The sequence below is a fragment of the Ambystoma mexicanum genome, chromosome 6q (genome assembly GCF_040938575.1).
Source record: "Ambystoma mexicanum isolate Mex_15411 chromosome 6q, UKY_AmexF1_1, whole genome shotgun sequence".
Taxonomy (NCBI): Eukaryota; Metazoa; Chordata; class Amphibia; order Caudata; family Ambystomatidae; genus Ambystoma; species Ambystoma mexicanum.
This window is the reverse complement of record NC_090937.1, coordinates 150,728,182-150,747,405: the sequence shown is the minus strand read 5'-3', so window position 1 is coordinate 150,747,405 and position 19,224 is coordinate 150,728,182. Positions and strand designations below refer to the sequence as shown.

The 19,224-nt window shown below is 43.8% G+C and overlaps 1 protein-coding gene across 1 annotated transcript in view; it reads right to left on the bottom strand.

Annotated features, from left to right (window-relative positions):
- SNCA (synuclein alpha) overlaps positions 1-19,224 on the bottom strand; it is a 757,071-nt gene that overhangs the window by 444,230 nt on the left and 293,617 nt on the right. Inside the window, exons 3-4 of the mRNA XM_069630568.1 lie at positions 9,153-9,194; positions 1,753-1,898 (exon numbers count right to left, since the gene is read on the bottom strand). Of these exons, the coding sequence (XP_069486669.1) occupies positions 1,753-1,898; positions 9,153-9,194 (188 nt within the window). The remainder of the gene's footprint in view (positions 1-1,752; positions 1,899-9,152; positions 9,195-19,224) is intronic.

Below are 19,224 nucleotides of genomic sequence, written 5' to 3'. Positions count from 1 at the left end.
CGCACACACTCCTAGTGGTAATAAAAACAATTTACAGAGTCGAGCAACGTAACGTTAACCGATAAAACTGAAATGTTCTGAGTGGTGCCATCTTGGTCCCTGCACTGGTGATATCACCATCACACAGAGCCTTGCTCAAAGTAATTTCCGCAGCTGTGCGTTAAGGCCAGCCACGAAAAATGTCCCCTTGAAGTGCCACAATAACATACATCAAGTTTATTGATGGGTGCTTTTAATGACATACATTTCCATTTTAGGAACATGTTTAACAAACCCTACAATCAATGTATTCATCACACATGGAACATGTTTCACGTGCGGTCTTAATAGGACTACTTGCTGCCATTAATTGCATATTGCATCCACGTCTGTTCACCGTCCTGCTACCAGCTGCCGCATCACACTTATGGAAAACCTCTATGAAAAGAATCATCACTTGAAACTGTACTAACTGATCAGCCGGGGAATGTGTGGCTCCCTGGTGGGGTCCTTACGCGGTTCTCTGCAGGGCATCCACCATGTTTGCCAAGTGAATCCACATATTGAATAGGCCTGAGCTCAAAACTTGTGTCTACCACCAGTTTTATAACACAAACATAGATAGCAGAAGGTTACACTAGGCATTTGGAATCCTCTTGCACAGGTCTCCTCCACGCAGTGTATTGAAAATGCAATGAATGACAAACACCCTGCACGGTTTAATAATAACTGCCAGTCTCACAGGGTCACCCGGAATGCATGATGTGAATTTCACACACCCATTATGTGAAGAACTCCTTTGAACAGTTTGAAATGAGCAGGGACGGTAGCAGATCTGAATTCCACTACTTGTATGCTTCACTAATAATAGTTGTGCCACCTTTTACAACCATTTTCAAGGTCCTAGAAATCATCTTTTTGCAGTTGCTCCATCCTCCCTTTCTATACTCATCCCCTCCCGGGATGACAGTTCCACTATGTTTTCAGATAAACTTCTACCTCTACTCCTTTGATATTACATTTTAAGCGCTTCATCAATGCTACAAATCTCCTAGTTTTACACCAGCACACTGTCATGCTCTAAACTCTAATGGCTGCTGCAGTGAAGTTAATATAGGGACTAGGCAAGGGTTCTGCAATCTGCTGCTCTACAGAAGTTTTGGATTATGACTCCCATGATCCTTCACTGTTCACTATGCTTGCTAGGCATGATGGGAAATGTAGTGCAAATATCTGGAGAGTAAAAAGTTGCAGATCCCTGGTCGAGCCAAACCACCATATTCAAATGATTGGCTTTTGTGATTGACCCATTGTACTTGACGTTTAACACCATTGACGTCCCACACATTCTCTTTTTTTTGCACCATGAATAGGAGGTTTGACCATCATCATTCAAACCAAAGCTGCATATTAATGACCCTTAGCACATGTTTGTCCCACTGAACCTTTTTCAATTCTATACTGGTGAAGCCAGGCAATGGTACATAATTCAAAAGTAAATATTATTTCAATTGCTCTACACTACTTAGAGATTGCATTGGACTGAATTACAAATCATATGAAGAAACATTGATTCTGTTGCCCATTTCTTCTTTAGGTGGCAAATGTCTGGAGTTCGTCAAATGTGTGTTGACACCTGAGGACGATTATCGAATAATGATTCATTGAGAATTGAAAGAGCAGTTGGCCAAAGAGGTACCAACAACTTTCATTCACCGTCCTTTGCATTCTGGGTTAACCCCATGCTTTGAAAAGAAGTTGGTAGAGACAGACCTGTTTTGCCATTTGATCCTTCCTGACTAGTCCAGTAGCAGCCGCAATGTTTCCTGCTCCCTCCACAGTTTTATGAGCTACCGCAGTCACACCTGTCACCATTGCTCCACCGACATGAGACACCTGCTCTTTGGTCTTTTCAGCCACTGTTGAAGGAGAACAGCATGGGTTTAAGTTTTTAGTCACTGCAAGGAACACTTACATCCTTTGTCAACACTACAAGTTAATATATATGGCAAAATATGAAAAACTTTTTGTGATGAAACTAACTAAAATATTTGGAATAAGAGAGGGTCTTGGAAATCTATTTGTATTATGAATAAATACCAGGCTTAAAAAGTCTTGCATATGTTTTTTACTCTGAGAGTGATTTTGAAGTGTTTGAGACGCGGGCTCAAAATGTACGGTCCCACCACCCACATCTGCTCTTTCTCACAAATAAAAGACCATCTCCACCAACATCTATAAAGAAGCCTGATTCCATACGAATCCATTAAAATGTGCCTGCAGGCACAGACATGGCATGCAGCATTTACAACATTTTGTCACAGGTGGAAACATAACACCGAAACTGGGGTTCAACCATATTTTTTCAGATTATATTTGCACCCTATCACAAAATATATCAATCTAGCACCCGGGAGATGCGGACAAGTTAGAGCAATTGCAGGTAGTCCCCTGTGTGCTGTTTATAGATTAATTACAAATGTTGCCCTAATTGTAGACTAAATGGTTATAAGCACCCGGGGTCGGGGGCACAACCAATCAGGTTCTGTGGATCAAAGGTTGAAACCTGTAATCTCAGCCCATGGTCTACAGAACCTGTGGGCTGCCTCCTATGTACCGAGCCCCGCCTTCTATATCCCTGGTGGCCATTTTGGTTAAGTCTTTCCATCCATTCATTGGGATGCGCGCAGCGTCCCAATGAATGAATGAAAATACTTTTGTTTTACCACCCCACTTTGGTAACCCTGGGTGCTAATACCGTTAGCCCCCGTTCCAAGAGCTAGAATGGGGGCTCACGGCCTGGTGCCCTCGTTATTGGCCCTCGATTTGCTGAGGCTGATAACTTGGGCTGCCAGGCTGCACCCACCCATCCCAACCCTTGGAATAGGGCGTTAATGCTATATAAACATCTGTATGTCCTACATTGTTCAACATAGAGTGTTAAAAGGTTACTACAGACTACCTTTAACACCATAATGAGGTGATTATATTCACTCAGGCCCTTAACTTGGGCGGCGGGCCATTATGGACAGGGTCGGCCCAAAGCTGCGGTTATATCTTATTTTTTCATTTATACATTTATAGAGTGCCTTGGGTCCGGAGGAAAACAGGCGCCATTAGCACCCTCAACAAAGCAAATACAGGTGCTAAATTCTAAAAATAAAATAGAAAAACAGATTTACCTTCAGTCCTGTGCTGCTGGTTGTGGGAGAGCGAGTCAGTTCTGAGTGTCGATTACAATGACGTGGGGGAATTGGGGAGCAAGAAAGGCACTTGGCAAGGGGAACACAGCACATGGGAAGCTCAGAATGCAGGCTTATAACAGTGAATGCAGCCTGCGTCTGAGCTTCCTGATTGGCTAGCACACGCGCCCAAGACTGCTAATGACTCTAATAGCTATTTTGCTCACAAAGAGTGTTAAAATCACATAAGAGCAAAAATAATTTCCCCTTAAACAGGCATTTTGTGTTTCCTTTCATGTAAACTTCTGGTAGATCTGAGCCAGGGCTCGCATGCATAGGTCACTGATGACCAAGACCACCTTGTACATACAGTAAGAAAATAGAAAAGTACAGCTTTGTCGCAACTATACCATTTGAAACTTAAATAGTCAAAAGTGTTGCCAATGACAATCTAATGGAACCCCTTAAATCCCAAAATGTAGCTGTCAGTAAAACAAAAGGATGCAAATTCCCATGGTGGATCTTGTTTGGTTTATCCCAGCCCGTTGACACTAAGCAAATATAATTAGGATGAGAGGAGTGAGGGAAGGTTCTGCCCCAGGCTGCAGAAACCTATTCCTTTCAAGTTTCACGTTTCACACCTAACTTTGTTTATGAAAAAAGGGGCATGACAAGGATGAAAAAGAGGAAGAGAAAGTGGCAGTGATTTAACGGCCTAACAGTGCGGTGCCCATCTTACGCCCACTATATGCAAGATATCCATGAAACTTAATAAAGCTATCACCCCTCCGTGGATGGTGGTAGGGAGAGGTGACTCCAGATTTCAACAGTGACTCTTCATTTTAGATAGGGCTCCACATTTCAGCAGGGGTGGAAGATTGATCCCGGTGATGAACAAGATTGTGAGACTCATGTGTGAGACTTATGCTGAATCTATTAGATGTCAATACTGTAAATAAATAAAGCACATGCCAGCAAAAAGGTGAATTCGAAATTGATACTGCACAACATGGATTTTACTCCATAACTCAGTCATGGACTAAAATGTTGTGGGCCATAAGACTAACATATACTAATTTACCTTATCCATCTAACTTATAACATATTTCCTATTAACCTTCCCGAGCAAATCAGTTCATGATTGTTGTGTACAAACCTGATGCAAGGCATTTTGGCTGTGTAAGATTAGCTTGGAAATGCAATAAATAAAATGTGCAGAATAAAGGCTGCTGTGTTGGATTGAAGATGTGACAAGTCTGAATTGTGGAATGTGAAATCTGTTATGCTAAGGCTAGTTTATTGTTTAAAAGACTATCAGAGCTTGAAACAGCACTGATATGTAGCTATTTGCTTCCCTGGCTACCATTCTAAGCAATCAGGATGAACACAGTCAGAACTTTCGAGAGGGTTGGCTGAGTTTCAAGGGATGTGGTACTGACTGACAAGTAGCATCACAGAAAAAGGCTGGCACTCTTACATTTCACATATGTGCAATTTATGTACATGGGCAGTCTTTGTTCAGACAGTTTAAAAAGGCTGGCAGCAGGGAGGGCTGTCTCTCTAACTCTCTCTGGCTCCTGGGCTGGAAGTTGTCTCAGATGAGTTTGCAGTCTTGGGCACTCTTACTCTTCGGCTAACTCTGGGAGAAGTGTGGCAGAAAGGCTGGCAGAGAACTCTGTAGGCTCTTTCTAAGTGCAGAGGGAGTGAATCAGATAAATAATTCTGCTGTCCGGCAGCTAGACTGGGGTTGTGAGCAGTCCAAGACACATGCACGATTAACTATCATTCTTGGTGAGTTCAGCTAATTGAGGTGAGCATAAAAGAATGATTTGTGATCAGATAGTGTATAGTGGGTAATTCATTTTTAGGTTCTGCGCTGTACATTTTAAACGTAGACAGCAGTGTTCATGTTTCTCCTTTCATGCAATGAAACTAAGTTGTAAAAGAAGCTTCACTTTGGGCACTTATCAAAGAAGGGAGGATTTATAGCTGGTTATCAGAAAAGCCAGCTACCATGAGGGAAGTTTTCATTAAGAAATTCAAAGCACATATTGTAGGGAAAGTAACTGCAGATGAGATGCATTTCTGTATGTTTCAATTTCGTTTTGAGTCACAGATGTAAAATACTCCGAGAGAACACTGTTTTGTTTATTCTGTTGGAATGTTCTGCTTAATTCTTATCTTTTATAAAAAATAAAAAATAAATTATTACCACCTCTGGTAAATCACTGTGCCACATGTGGTAAAATAACATCTAAACTGATTGTTGCGAACTGGGTTTTCAGAGGGGCTAGGGGTGAGAATGACAATATTCTATTTACATGATAAATGTACTCTGAAATACTGCCAAAAGGGCATAATGTGGTATTGTAAATAAAATACTACAAGGGCCTACAATCCAGTCCAGTCTTTGCTTATCGTTAGTGACTCCGGTATAAGAGCAATTGTTAGGCGGTACTCTGAAGTTATGCTCACCATTATACCACAAAATACCAAAAATACCTCCAACCAAAAATACTGCCAAAATACCTCTAACAGGGGCGTAATGATCTTCCAGCCCAACATTGGGCAGCAAGGCTCTCTAAGAATGCTCCCGACTGTTACCGCCCATGTACACCCACTGATGCAGGAATGATAGTTAATCAGCTGATCTTGCCCCGAGGCACAGTCTGGGATGCAAATAGTTTTCTTTTTAACCATGGAAGATGGGCTCTGCATAAAATGTTATGGGAAAAGAAAAGATGGCAACCATCATATCAAATGGAAAAGAGACTATGGCAGGCAAAAGGATGGACCAAAAAGCACTGGGCCAACAGGTAAGTGTGTGTGGAGGGAGAAGGGTGGGACAAGGGATGCAGGATATCTTGAGGGCCTGGATGGGATTGTGGGAGTAAACAGGGAGGGTCAAATGTCCAACAATGAATGCAATCTAACAGTCCCTGTGGAAGCAGCTCAGGTGGATGGTGGTTTGCGGACGAGACACTGGCATTTCTTATGCACTTTTCCAGCCACCTGAGTAGCTGGGCGCATTTCCCTGTGTGTGAATTCCCTTTTGGTCATTGAAGACATTACTACAAATATAATAAATGCAATAATCTTTATGAAAAGGGTTATAGTTGTCCACACCTTTGAAGCCTGGAAATTCTCTTTGGATAACACAATTAAAAAGGGTGATTGTGCTTTCACTCTTTGTCAAAGAGGTGCCATCATGCACATGAAATAATCCATGCACCAAGATGAGGTACTCAGTAGACAGGTCTACAAAAAAGTTTTTTCAGGCTTTTGTTTAAAGAATACAAATCTCCACCACTAGGTTGTCCACACACAATACGAGGGAACTGAGTTAGCTGTGAATTTCCATGCACTCCCTCCATTTAACATAGAAACTTCACAAAGCCAATCAAGGAATACTTCACCAAAATGGCAATTCTGGTATCACAAGTCAACTTGACACTCCTTTTGCTTTCTTCTTGACTTGTGTATATATTGAGTAACATACGTATTGTGTTCATATGTACAGAGCAACATTCGCAGGGTTGGCTCATGGCACCAAGAACACACATTTACATGGGGATCATGGGGTTGCATGGAAAGATTGCAACAGCCTAATGACAAACAGTTTTTGGAAATGGAAAAGCTTGGTGCTATCCAGAAGGTGTTCAGGTAGAGATTTTCAGATTACCTTACCTCTTACGGCAAAGGTTCTTACTCCAATGAAACATGATTGGAAAGAGGACTGAGCATGGGGAGTAAAACCCTAAGAACGAATACCTGAAGCAGTAAACAAAACGCTGTCAATCAAAAAGGGCGTACAGCCAAATTGTGACCTACAGATGCGGCTGTTTGTGAAAACCCTTCACAATATCTTCAGGTGGGAATTTGATATGCAGTTACTGAATAAGAGTGAACCTGCCAAATCAGAAGGAAGGCAAAGGCATAAGTTTGCATTATTTCCCCTGCTGTTCTCAAAACAATGCCAATGAGTTGAAAAAAAATTCTGCTGAAATGGTGTCCAAATCCCAGGCACCGCTACCATGATATTATTACATTTTTTTGATCACTCCTCCCTTGAGGTTTGGGAGAGATGCCCCACCTTTAAGATCTAGGGGTGAATCACATGTTGCCTTCCTTAAATTCCTAAACATGGTTGTTGTTTTCTTTTCCACCTTTTAAAAGTGTTGCTTTTCATGAGCCTTCTGCTAATTACTGCTGCTGATACTTGCCCATAATGGGACATGGTCACACATCCACTTACATCTTTGCAATATGTGTATACAACTTGGACTTACCTGTTACAGTTTGATACTAGCCTTGTAGGATATTTCAAATGTTTTGTTTGTTATCTCTGCAAAAATCCACAGTCAACATGAAAAGCATTTCCTAAACAATGACTAACCTAGCAGCTGCGTCTAAACTGTTTTATTTAAGCATTTATTAAGCCCTACCCAGGCAAGCGCTTGGCACAAAAAATGCAAATTAGCTACAGGAACAGCCAGCCGACATGTTCTAAGTGGTTTACTGAAGGCTTCGAGATGAGGTGAACCTTATTATATGAGAGAAATGCTCATCACTGCTTGGGGACTGTTGTTTAAACATTCCCAACGGCTTCATAACCTTGAGAACTGTTGAACAAGCATTTCTCTTTGTCCAGGGATGGCATCATTCAACGAGCAGACTAAACTAAACAAAGGAATACACAAAACTTATGCAAACAAGTATAGGCAAAATCTCACTTTTCTGTTGTTATAATGTAAAGAGACACACCCAGTTTGTTTTTGTAGTGTCTCGGCTGCCTTTATCAAAAGCTGTGTACCGATTCAATGGTTCCTCCTGGCCAGGTGGTGTTTGTGTGTGTAATTTTGTGAAAGTATATAAAAATACCTGCCTATGTTATATATGCATGCACTGCTGTGGCGATGTGCTTCTGCTCCTCCATCTGCTGTTGTCTGCTGCAGTTCTGAGCTCATTTACTGGTGGTAATTTTAGGAACGGATGCGAAACATTTCTATTGGACGCCAGCTAAGGTGTTGCGAGAGTCTTGTTACACAGTTTTAATGGATGTTTCCTACACTACAGGGAGAAAACTTCATTTCGGTTGCATCCCTTGCAAATTGGAGAACAGAAATATATCTTGGCTGTGTCCAACTACCCTGCATTGTATATAGATGATATGATATGATAGGTTATTTATAACGCGCTTGATACCCAGAGGTTTCTATTGTTGGGTATTGTAGCTCCAGTCAAGAGTCTTGTCATGTGTTTTAAACTCATAAAAACAGCAGATCCCAACACGGTGAAGAACATGCACCTTCGATGTGTGTATACACAGCAACTACACCTGAGGATTTACTAGGATATATGGAAAAAGTTACAACTAGAGCACTTTGGCCTGAGCACTTAACATATTTAAATGATTACTGGGGTCCTCGAGATAAATCGGCCTAATCGGAATTCAGTCAATCATCTCTGTTAATAACTTCACTCTAAAGATTTCAAATTCAGCAGCAGCACAACAGCCACTGTTGAATAGACGGTTTTGTCTTTCTTTGCCTCAAAAGGCTGGCAACTTCATTGACTCTAGACATTGGAGATATCAGTAGCATTCACGTTATTGGGGCGAGGGGGATAGCTGAGGGGCAACGCACTTGTCTTGAAAGCAAAAGAACATGGAACAACACAATTGGGGTCTTGTGTTTAGAGACTGGTCTCTGGTGTAAAGTGGTAATGTAACATGATCGTTTACAGCTATTCCCTATTCCAACCCAATGCCGGCAGGGAAGAGTGCAGGCATCTCGCCACTATCAGGACCACCTACCAAAGTCCATTAGGCTTCATGAAACATTACAGCTGCGTTGAGCTGAAATGCGCTCCCTGCTGTTCAGACAATAAACGGTATTGCTTTGAAGAGTATTAACTCACATTTCTGCAAGGAAAGTTTAATAATGTTCATTGGAGATGGCATGTGTGCTGATTTAATGTTGTTGTGCTTACCTGTTGTGACTCCATGCACTACCCCATCCCGTGTTTTCGATCCTGGAAAAGAACAGAATACAATGTTTGTGTGAGAGACAAATTCACCGTAAGAAGGAATATTACTTTTTGAAGTAGTTAGGGCCGCATGCTTTAGGGTAAAATAGAATGCCAGCTTGAGAAAAATCAATCCGAAGCGTAAAACGTTCATTTTTTTATGGCTCAAGCAGTAAACAAACCAGTTACAGCCTGCAGCCAATCGGCATGTTTTATTGTGCATTTGATTCATAATTGCATTTCCGAAGAGAATATACCCTGTGGCGAACGTGTTTTAACAACACATGAACACGTCTTTCTTTTTAATTCAATACCTAAAGCACAACAATCTGCACACTTTTAACAAGCAGTAACTTTACTCTGGGGGTGCCTCATACTTATAGCCTGTTTTGCGTTCAGTCACACCAGCACACACATGTACATTCCAAACACCTTTGTGAAGGTGAGAGCCGCAAATACATTGCAAGAACATAAACAAAACAAGTTCCCATTTCACAGTTCGTACAACGTTATTCCTTCTGCTTCTGAGAATATACTGCACGATGGGCACTACCCACTTGAGGGCAGGGTTAAGGACGAAGAACGTGTCTTCTACTGGGCTGTCTTATCAAAATGAAAAATGATAACTAGGCTATCAACTTCCAGCTTAGAAAGCAATCTGCACAAGCCTTATTGGAAACCCAGCAAGGGATAAGAAGACGGAGAGTCTTGATAGAGTCAAAGATGAAGGAAATCGAAGCACGAGCAGGAGACCTCAGAAAAAGGCGAAAGGTGGCACAACCAATGAGGGGTCCCACATGCAATACACATATTTTTCCGAAGGAAGGCACCCATATCAGCTGTGGGAGCTGCTGAACCACGATTGGTGGCACATTTCAAGATGTCTGACTTAGGGCAGCATTTGTAGGTTTGTGGCAGTGTTAGTGAGGAAAGGCTGGGACTGGTTTGATGTCATAAAAAACTAAAAATAGATGAATAATGTGCATGGTGCTAATCTATGGTGGTGGTCATATACTACTGATGATATCATCAAGATGGCCGACAAAGAAGTACATACAGGCTTTACTATCTCCAGTAAATAGTGACGAGTTCAATTTCTACAGTCTCATTTGAAGGACCTAATTCACAGAGGCGTTTTATAATGGCAAAACCCCATTGGAAAACTCAATGTGAATTAGGCCAGAACTATCTCTTCAGATCCAAAAGAGTGGCCATACCAATATTCGCTCTGATGCCCATATTTGCAGTAGGGATATGTAATTACAGCACACGTGTTATATGTTCAAGTCTTCATTTATTCAATAATGAATTGTTATCATCTGTTACAGATGCAATCATTCCGCTGAAGTTATGGAAGGTGTAATGCAGATAGATGGACCATCATTGTCCAAATGCAAATGTTCAAGGTGTATAGAATTACGTGTGTGTTTGTGTCAACGTCAAAACAATGAGGGGTTAATTAAAGACTCAAAATGTACTGAAAAACTACTTGATGCTGTAAGAATAAAACATGGGTGTAAAGACAATGATTAATAAAACCCTGTTGAACACATTGAAAGTACAACTTCAAAAGAAACAAGGTGGCAGAACATGAAGATGGAGAAAGCCAAAATCACACTTGGAGCGCATCAGATAGGAACACCATTAGGAGCCCCACTAACCTCATTGGCATCAGTGTAGATAGAAATGTGAGAAAAACGAACACCATATTCATGCAGATCAAAACATTCACACCAACCACCAATTATGCCAGACGTGAGTAGATCACAGGGATTCAGGAGAGAGGGCAGGACTCACCTTAGAAAGGGGCAAGGGGTGGCAGATAGAGCATTAGAATACAATGTATGGAGACCAGATAGCTGGCATTTTTCACTAATTAGAGAAATACAAAATTGGAAAAAGACAGCAGTGAAAAGCAAGTTTTAAAACCTACTGGAAGCTACAAACCTAACCAAAAAACTCAATGCAACAAACTTGGACTTCTCTGTGGCACTGGATGGAACTCTAAGTAAACTCTGTTAACCAAATGAGGTATTTATAATCGATTGACATAGTGGGTAGTTATTTGCAAAGTCTGTTCCTCTCCAATAGAGAAGATGTGACTGTTGTTTCTGTAAAACGAGAACGAGAAATTCCATCTTGCAGGAAGCAAGACTACATGGGCCTTCTCTGTCAGCCACGTGACTGAGGCTCACCCCTACACCAACCCGAAACAAAGGTAGGCCTTGCTGATCTTTGTGGGCAATCCTCTAGCACTCCCTACACAAGCGGTGCATGTGGAGTTTTATTTGCGGCTGCTCCTACTTCCTTAGTTGACTTTGATACAAAAAAAAAGGAAAAGAGATTTTGATTTATTGTCCTGCATTTTTGGTGCCGAGGGCTGGCACGCAGCCTCAGGCTGCAGCTGTCCTCCTTTCAATCATGGCTGCCTTGTTTTCACCCGAGGGTGGAGGGGCTGAGCTGCTCCTTGGACACCACTGATCGGGCCTCATGAAGGCCCAAACAGAATCGGGGGCAAGTGAATGCCAGCCAGCCTCCAAGGCCCCACTCCAAGGCTCCTGTCTGTTCCTGTCGGTGCCTGGCTGTGCTCCAGGCCCAATTTCCTGCCACCATCATTCATTATGTTCTAATGGCCTATTCACTCTCAACGCAACTCCAGACTGTTTCTTCCCGAACCGCACCATCCGGTGAGTTCAGGAGCTGCCTAATCCCCATAGAACCTCTTTACTCTGCCTTCCCAGTCTTCAATTCTGAAAATGCCCCTTGCTCTGTGGTGACTCTGTTTTTCTGCCCTCACACTGTGACTCACTCCACCATCTAGTGATTGCTGTGCTGCCCTTCCTGTGTCCTTCAAAATCATGCTGTTTGTTTGAAAATCTTATTTAGCTGTGCCTCATTGCTGCTTAGAAAGTGCATGAAAATCGTATTTAGCTGTGTCCCCTTGCTGCTTAGAAAGTGCATGTTTGCCTGAAAATCGTATTTAGCTGTGCCACCTAGCTGCTTAGAAAGTACCTGGTTGGCTGGAAATCATACTTAGCTGTGCTCCCTTGCTGCTTAGAAAGCACCTGTTTGCCCGAAATTGCATTTAGCTGTGCCCCCTTGCTGATTATAACATGTCTGCTTGCCTTAAAATCGTATTTAGGTGTGCCCCCTTGCCTGAAAATCGGATTTGGCTGTGCCCCCTTGCTGCTTAGAAAATGTCTGGTTGCCTGAAAAGCATGTTGTTTGCCTGAAAATCGTTTTAACTGTACCTGGTTGCTGCAGAGAAATGTGGTTATTTGTCTGAACACCCCCACTTTCGGACCCTCTGCCCCCTTCACTCTGGGCCCCCCCCCACTCTCCTCCCCATCCTTCTTGTGTCTCAGTGCGTCAGCCTGGTAAGTGTCCTCCTCCCCATTGCAGCCAGCCTTGTCACTATATATCCCTCCTATCTTCTCCAATTTCTTCTCTATTTCCTATCCATCTCTTATCACTAAATCTTGCCGGAAGAAACTTAAGAAGGACATACTGGGCTCCAACCCAGGCCTTCCTATTGCAGACACTTATGTCACGGCTTCCGCCAGGCAGACTCTCACAGACATCCTCTTTGTCATTCCCTCACCCGACCTATGGACCTGATACATGGTCGCCTTTCTCTCTCCTATCGCCTCTTCCCCCATTAATGGTGGCACCCGCTGGGAGGTCCTCCTTGACCGCTTCGCCATTTCTAGGGACATCATCAATATCTATCTGAATGGAACCGTCATGGTTCAGGGTACTCCACCCAACCATCTTCTCTTCGACAGGCTCCTACTGCGCCTCTCAAACATTACCTCTCCCCCTGAACAGGCTCCCTTACCCACTGTGCCTTCCTTCCCCTCTGCACAGGCTCCCTTGCCTGCTGTGTCTTCCTCCTCTGCACAGTGTCCCTTGTCTACTGTGCCTTCCTCTGCACAGGCAGGCTGGCCTTGTTTTACTGTCCCAGCTCCCCTCTCTGCCTCGGCTCCTCTGCCATCCCCCACTTTTCCTCTGGCTATCGTGCCACCCTCGGTGGGGACCACCATCCCCTGCACCCCACGCGGAAGACCTTCAAAGATGGCAAACTGCTCCATATTGCCATGCTAAACTCACGCTCTGCTTTCAAACACTCGTCTGACATCTGCAACCTACTTGAACACATGGATCTTGATGTGCTCGCCATCACGGAGACATGGTTTAAGGACAGCTCTGTCACAAGCTTTGGCACACTCCTCCCTGATGGATACAAGATGCTCTCTGTACCCAGGCTCAAGGGGTCAGGAGGGGGAGTGGCATTGATCTTACCAGAATGGACACTTGTGTCCATCATACCCACTCAGGCCTACTCATCCTTCAAATGTTGAGTCTACAGACTCTGATTCTCTCCTAAATCTTCCCTCTTTATGGCCACCTTCTATTGGCCACCAAGGCAATCCACTCTCTTCCTCTCGGAATTGGCTAACCTGGCCTCCTCTTTACTCTCCTCCTCCTCAACATCCATCTGGACTCCCCTGATTCCTTAGGAGCTTTCTGCAACCTATGCGATTCCCTCTCCCTCTCTATCTTACCTTCTGGCTCCACGCACATAGCGGGCCACACTTTCGATTCTCCCATCTCTACCGACATTCCTCTCTCTATCCCTCTCACCACCTCTTTCTCTTGGACGGACCCCTCTCTTCTCTCTTCACACTTAAAGCTCTCCTCTCCTCTTGCATCAGCACACCTGACGTGGACACTCATTCAAAGTCACCAGACCCATGAAAAGAGTGACAGCGGATGCCTTTACCTCCACCTACTCTCCCCCTCCTACTCCTGTGGCTGACTCCCACCATGGCACAGCCCTCGCTAACCTCAATCTCTCTATCTTCAACACCCTTGACATTCTTGCCCCTGTCATGAGGTTCCGACTGAAGCCTTCCCAAAAGTGCAACTCTTGGTACGACTCTGATCTGGCTGCCCTTAAACGCAAGTGTAGGAGAGCTGAAAAGAAATGGAATGAATCAGGTGGACCCTCTGACAAACTGGCCTGCCACCTCCTTCAAAGACAATATTGATTCTGCATCCACACCAAGAAAAGAGTCTTTATTCAAGCCTGGATCTCCGAAGAATCAAACAACACGGGCAAACTTTTCCAATTCTGTAAGGAACTGTCATGGTCATGAAGTCAGGGGCACAGGCATGCAGGGGTCGCATGCACAGAAGACCTGGGTGGACACTGGCCTGGCGCCTTTGGCACCAGGCTCATGAACAAAAGTGCACAAGAACATCCATTTAAAACCAAAAACATTTATTATGGACATAGCACTTCAGATGCATTAACCTTGAATATTCCATCCATTAAGCAGGATGCATTAACCTTGAATATTCCATCTATTAAGAAGCCCCAATTGTATAATTGGGTGTGGCTGCTGATGTATTGCCTTTGCACGTTCTCACTCTCTAGGAGTGAAAGGGTGTGGCTGGTAAACCGGCCCTAATGGGCGTGCCCACGATCTCAGCCAGCTATATAAGCTGCCTCGATCCTCAAGACAGACGCTTCACGTTATTCTGCACTTGCAAGCAGCGTAACGCTCACCGTCACATGAGGTCAGACTTACCTTTGAAGATCCTGCTTCCTGGACATCCTGCTTCCTGCCAGCATACTTACCAATTGGCGGAAGCTGTTCTTACCTGTACATCTCTTCGGCAAACCAAGTGTTCATCTTTACACTTTCCGGACCGCCGAATTCTTCATCTTGGCACAGCAGCACGACACGCTCCATCGTCGTCAGCAGTGCGTGCAAGGAAAAACAGAAGACAAGGTTAGACATTGAAAAAATAGTCAGTTTAAGGTTGTGCTTCGCCACACTTTGTGCTTTCCTTAAAACATCACTTACATGCTGTCGAACATTCTGGTAGCATCCATCTTCCATCCGGCCGCGTCTCGCATCTCACAGTTGCATTGAGGCCACATTTCCATCTAAGGGAAGAAAACAGAAGAGAGACATTATTGCTGGCATAAATAGGAGCAACATATAAAGACATTAAAAAAGAACGAACAGCATCACAAGAGCTCAAGAAAGACTTACCAATCATAAGGAGAAGCATAATCGTAGCTGGACTGGACTAGATCCCATTTGACGAGCTCCTGCCAGGAGTAGCAGGACGGAGAGCTTATCTTCCATAATTCACAGGTGAGCTTTATGGGCCGGTTTATGCTCACAGAAACCGTACTTTGGGGTGAAGGATTTGAGAGGTGCAACAATTACAGATTGGCGCACTCACACACTCTTATCTCTACGCAGGAGCAGGATTATCACGTACCACCGCTCACAACTTTTCTAGTGAGGGAGAGGCCTGAAGGGGGTGATTCAAGTTCAGGGAGGGCGGCAACCGTGCCCCAACACCTCCACAGAGACCAGGTGAGCGTAACAGGGACTGGCCAATCCTGCAGCAGCCTCCTCTTCTGTCACACCCACCCAGGACCTTTGCTCTGCCCTGGCTGCACACTTCATCGCAAAAACCCATGACATCCTTTCCTCTCTTACGTCCACACCACATCATTCACCAATACCCTTGGAGCCTCCCTTGGCCCCACCATCAGTTCTCCTCTCTTCTCTCATTCCCATCACACCTGATGAGGTCACCAGACAGGTCCAGTCTATGAAGGCCTCGTCCAAACAGGTGGACCCCTGCCCCTCGAAAACCATTAAGGACATCATTTACTCTCTCGCTCCAGCATTGACTGATCTCTGCAATCACTATTTTGCCACTGGAGTTTCCCCAACTTCTCTTAATCACTCCCTTGTACACCCTCTGCTTAAGAAACCCTCTGCTGACCCCTCCATTCTGGCAAACTACGCCCCATCTCTATCACCCCTTTACTGGGCAAACTCCTGGAGAAGCTGGCTATCTCTCACCTCACCCTCCAGACTGAATCTGCTGGTTGCCCCCACGACCATCAGTCTGGCTTCAGAGCATCCAAAGGCATGGGAACTGTTCTTCTGAACACCCGTGAAGATCTGCTTTCAAATCTTGACACTAAGACTCCCTCTGTCCTCATTCTTCTTGACCTTTCCTCTGCCTTTGACCACATCTCTCAGGCGCTGAAATCCTTCCTATGACTCCCATGGCTATAATATTCAAGTTCAAGACCCTCTGCATTGTCCACAATGATTTCTAGGGCCTTGGGACACACCTATCTTCACTAAATAATGCCTTCCTAAATACTGTCCCTCCAGACCCCTCCGCTCATCTACCTCCAACCTTCTGCGAGTGAGACAGTTCTCTAAGCAGAGATTTCGAGGGAGATCTTTATCCTCAGCATGGGCCTCCCTCTGGAATAGACTTCCTGCCACCCTCCATCTTGAGCCTGATCTCCTTTGGTACCGGAAACACCTTAAGACATTCCACTCTCCTCTTCCTTTTCTCTCCCTCTACCCTGCTAACCTCTCTCTCCACTCTATCCCTCTCTTCTCACAGGTCCCAGGCACCCTCAACAGTCCTCCAGCACTTGCCTTAGGGCCAGCACATTCCTCATTGCTACTGCGCTCGGTCAATTACCCAAGGAGAATGTCATCTCTCAGCACATACATCGTTTCTGATCAACTGGGCACATCTGGATCCCCCTGCACTGTTCCCCCCTATCCCCTGCACCCTCTGTGCACTTACATGATCTGAACGTGCCATGCCTTGAAGATCGTCTACCTTTTCCTCCCTGTCTCCCCTCCTGCATGGTGTTGCCTCTATGCTCTTGGAAAAACTGCAGAATCGTCGTCAGACCTATTTGTTGTTATATACACTGTTAATTGTTTTATATGCACTTACTCTGGCCGGGCAGACTGGTTATCTTTCAGAAACTCAAGGGCTCTGAATTACTGTTGTTTTTCTCCCCTGTTCCCTCCCTCCTTGAGTGCCTTGAAATACTTGCCTTGTGTATAGGCGCTGTATAAATAAACATTACCATACCAAAGTAAAAGGCCTTCTTGGGAAATAAATTAAAAAGCACGCAGGGCTATTTTCCTAAAATACCTTGTATTAGTACACATGATAGATTGATAGATACCTGTACAGAACGTGTATTTGGCAGATGAGAGTATATAGAAGTTAGAAAACACTTAGCAAAAGGATACAAGGAAACACTTGATCGCAAAATTCTAAATAACGAGTAGATAGTTGGGCCCGATGGTGAAAGAAAACACTGAGGGATGATTCACTCTTCCAGCTCTTTGCGGAATGAAGCAACACCCACACAACCAAGGATGATCAAAATGAGAAGGACCACGAGCCCAGGGAATACAACCTGCTGATGAGCCCAAATATGGAGGAAACAAGTTGCAGTACTACAGCCTCTGATAGAGGCGGACCAAACCTGAGGAAAAAGCAAAGGCACCACCTAAAATCAGGAAAGTGTGCATGCAAATGTACTGCCCAGTACAGATAATGAGCCTAGAGTGACGGATGTGAACAACCTGTTTTTCCAATTGTAGGCAGAACCTTGCAGGAACTGGAAGGACATCACTATTCCTCTCAGCAGGTCGTAAGAGAGATCTCAAACATTCAAATGTCTATATTAAACATTGGCTTAAAATGTAAACCTAAAGGAACAACATGTCCAGAACCTGAGGAACGGATAGGCAAGGTTGAGGAAATAGCATGTAGTAACCACAGACAATGGAAGGCGCAAGAGTATGAGGCGCTTGGACCTCAAAAGAAAAGCTGATAAAATCAACAACAGATCCTGTTGATTAAACTTAAAATCTAAAAGTATTAACTTTTAAAGAGGGAAATGAGGACCAACACCTTCATATGTAGATCTGCATACTTTTCCGCAACCCAACCCGCACACCAAGAAAGTGGGACGTCCTAATGGAAGTCCAGAGAGTGCACCCTCTTCTCCATGGGACCGTACTGCTAAAAAAAGCAAGTTCCTCATACCTAATAAAACTATAATAAAAGATGGACTATCACTAATTGCACAACAAAGAAATCCAAGACTCAAGATGAAAAATGCTGGCATGCATGTCTAGATTCCAATAACAAATTGTTGGTGTACAACTTCATAACCTGACTCATTTGGAAATAACAACCAGAGACAAAACATAATTTTGTCCACCCACTGATGAGGCTGATAAAGTCAGTAATGATTTGGAACGTGGAAGGATCTGACAATGATATTTAGACACAGGCAAACGAAGTGAATGTAATGAAAATGGCCCTGCATTTCTATCAGTTTACAAACTATGAACTTAACTCGTCCCTTCTCTTGGAACATGCATTTCGGCTGATCATTCCTAATATCTGGGTACATCTTTCTCTGTCCAGGTTGCCAGGCAGTGGAACAGTATTCTTTTCACTTGAGGCTCACAAATGATCATTTGATATTTAGACATCAAATCCTCAAACATATATGTCTTTCCGATAACATTTTCTGTCTTTGATGGATTGTCTTTTTTTGCAAATTGTTATGCTGATGTATGATGTACTTCAAAAATCCATGTAGCATTACATTACAGCATTATTAATAAAATGCATTTTAAATTAAACAACTTAAACACACTTAACAAAGTAGCAGAACATGGCAGGACAGGATGAAAAATAAAAGATGACTTGGGAATGAACAGGAAAAACAATGCTCATACAATAGGATAAAGGAGAGGATGTTAATGCACATGGGCAATAGAGGGATGGCCATGGAAAAAAACAGGGCCTTTTACAAAACCAATGGGGATGAAATCTAAAGGGGATGTATCTCAGTGGAAGAGAGGGATGGGAGATGTGACAAAGTCACTGCGTCCACACCTGCCCAGACAGAATGGAACACTCTGGGACATAGAGAGAGCCACACGTTGCATGATGTGACCCTTGGACATGGTAAAGGGGAGACACCCAATGCTAACCCATACCTCTCAATGCACACCAGAGGTACATGGAACATTGATGCCTCTTACTGCTGGTGAACATGAAAGTAATTGCGGAATTAGAAAGTACAAAAACATAAACACTGTAAAATAGACATGGGCCGCTGCACACAAGTGTCCCAGGCAGACTTTTGGGCCAG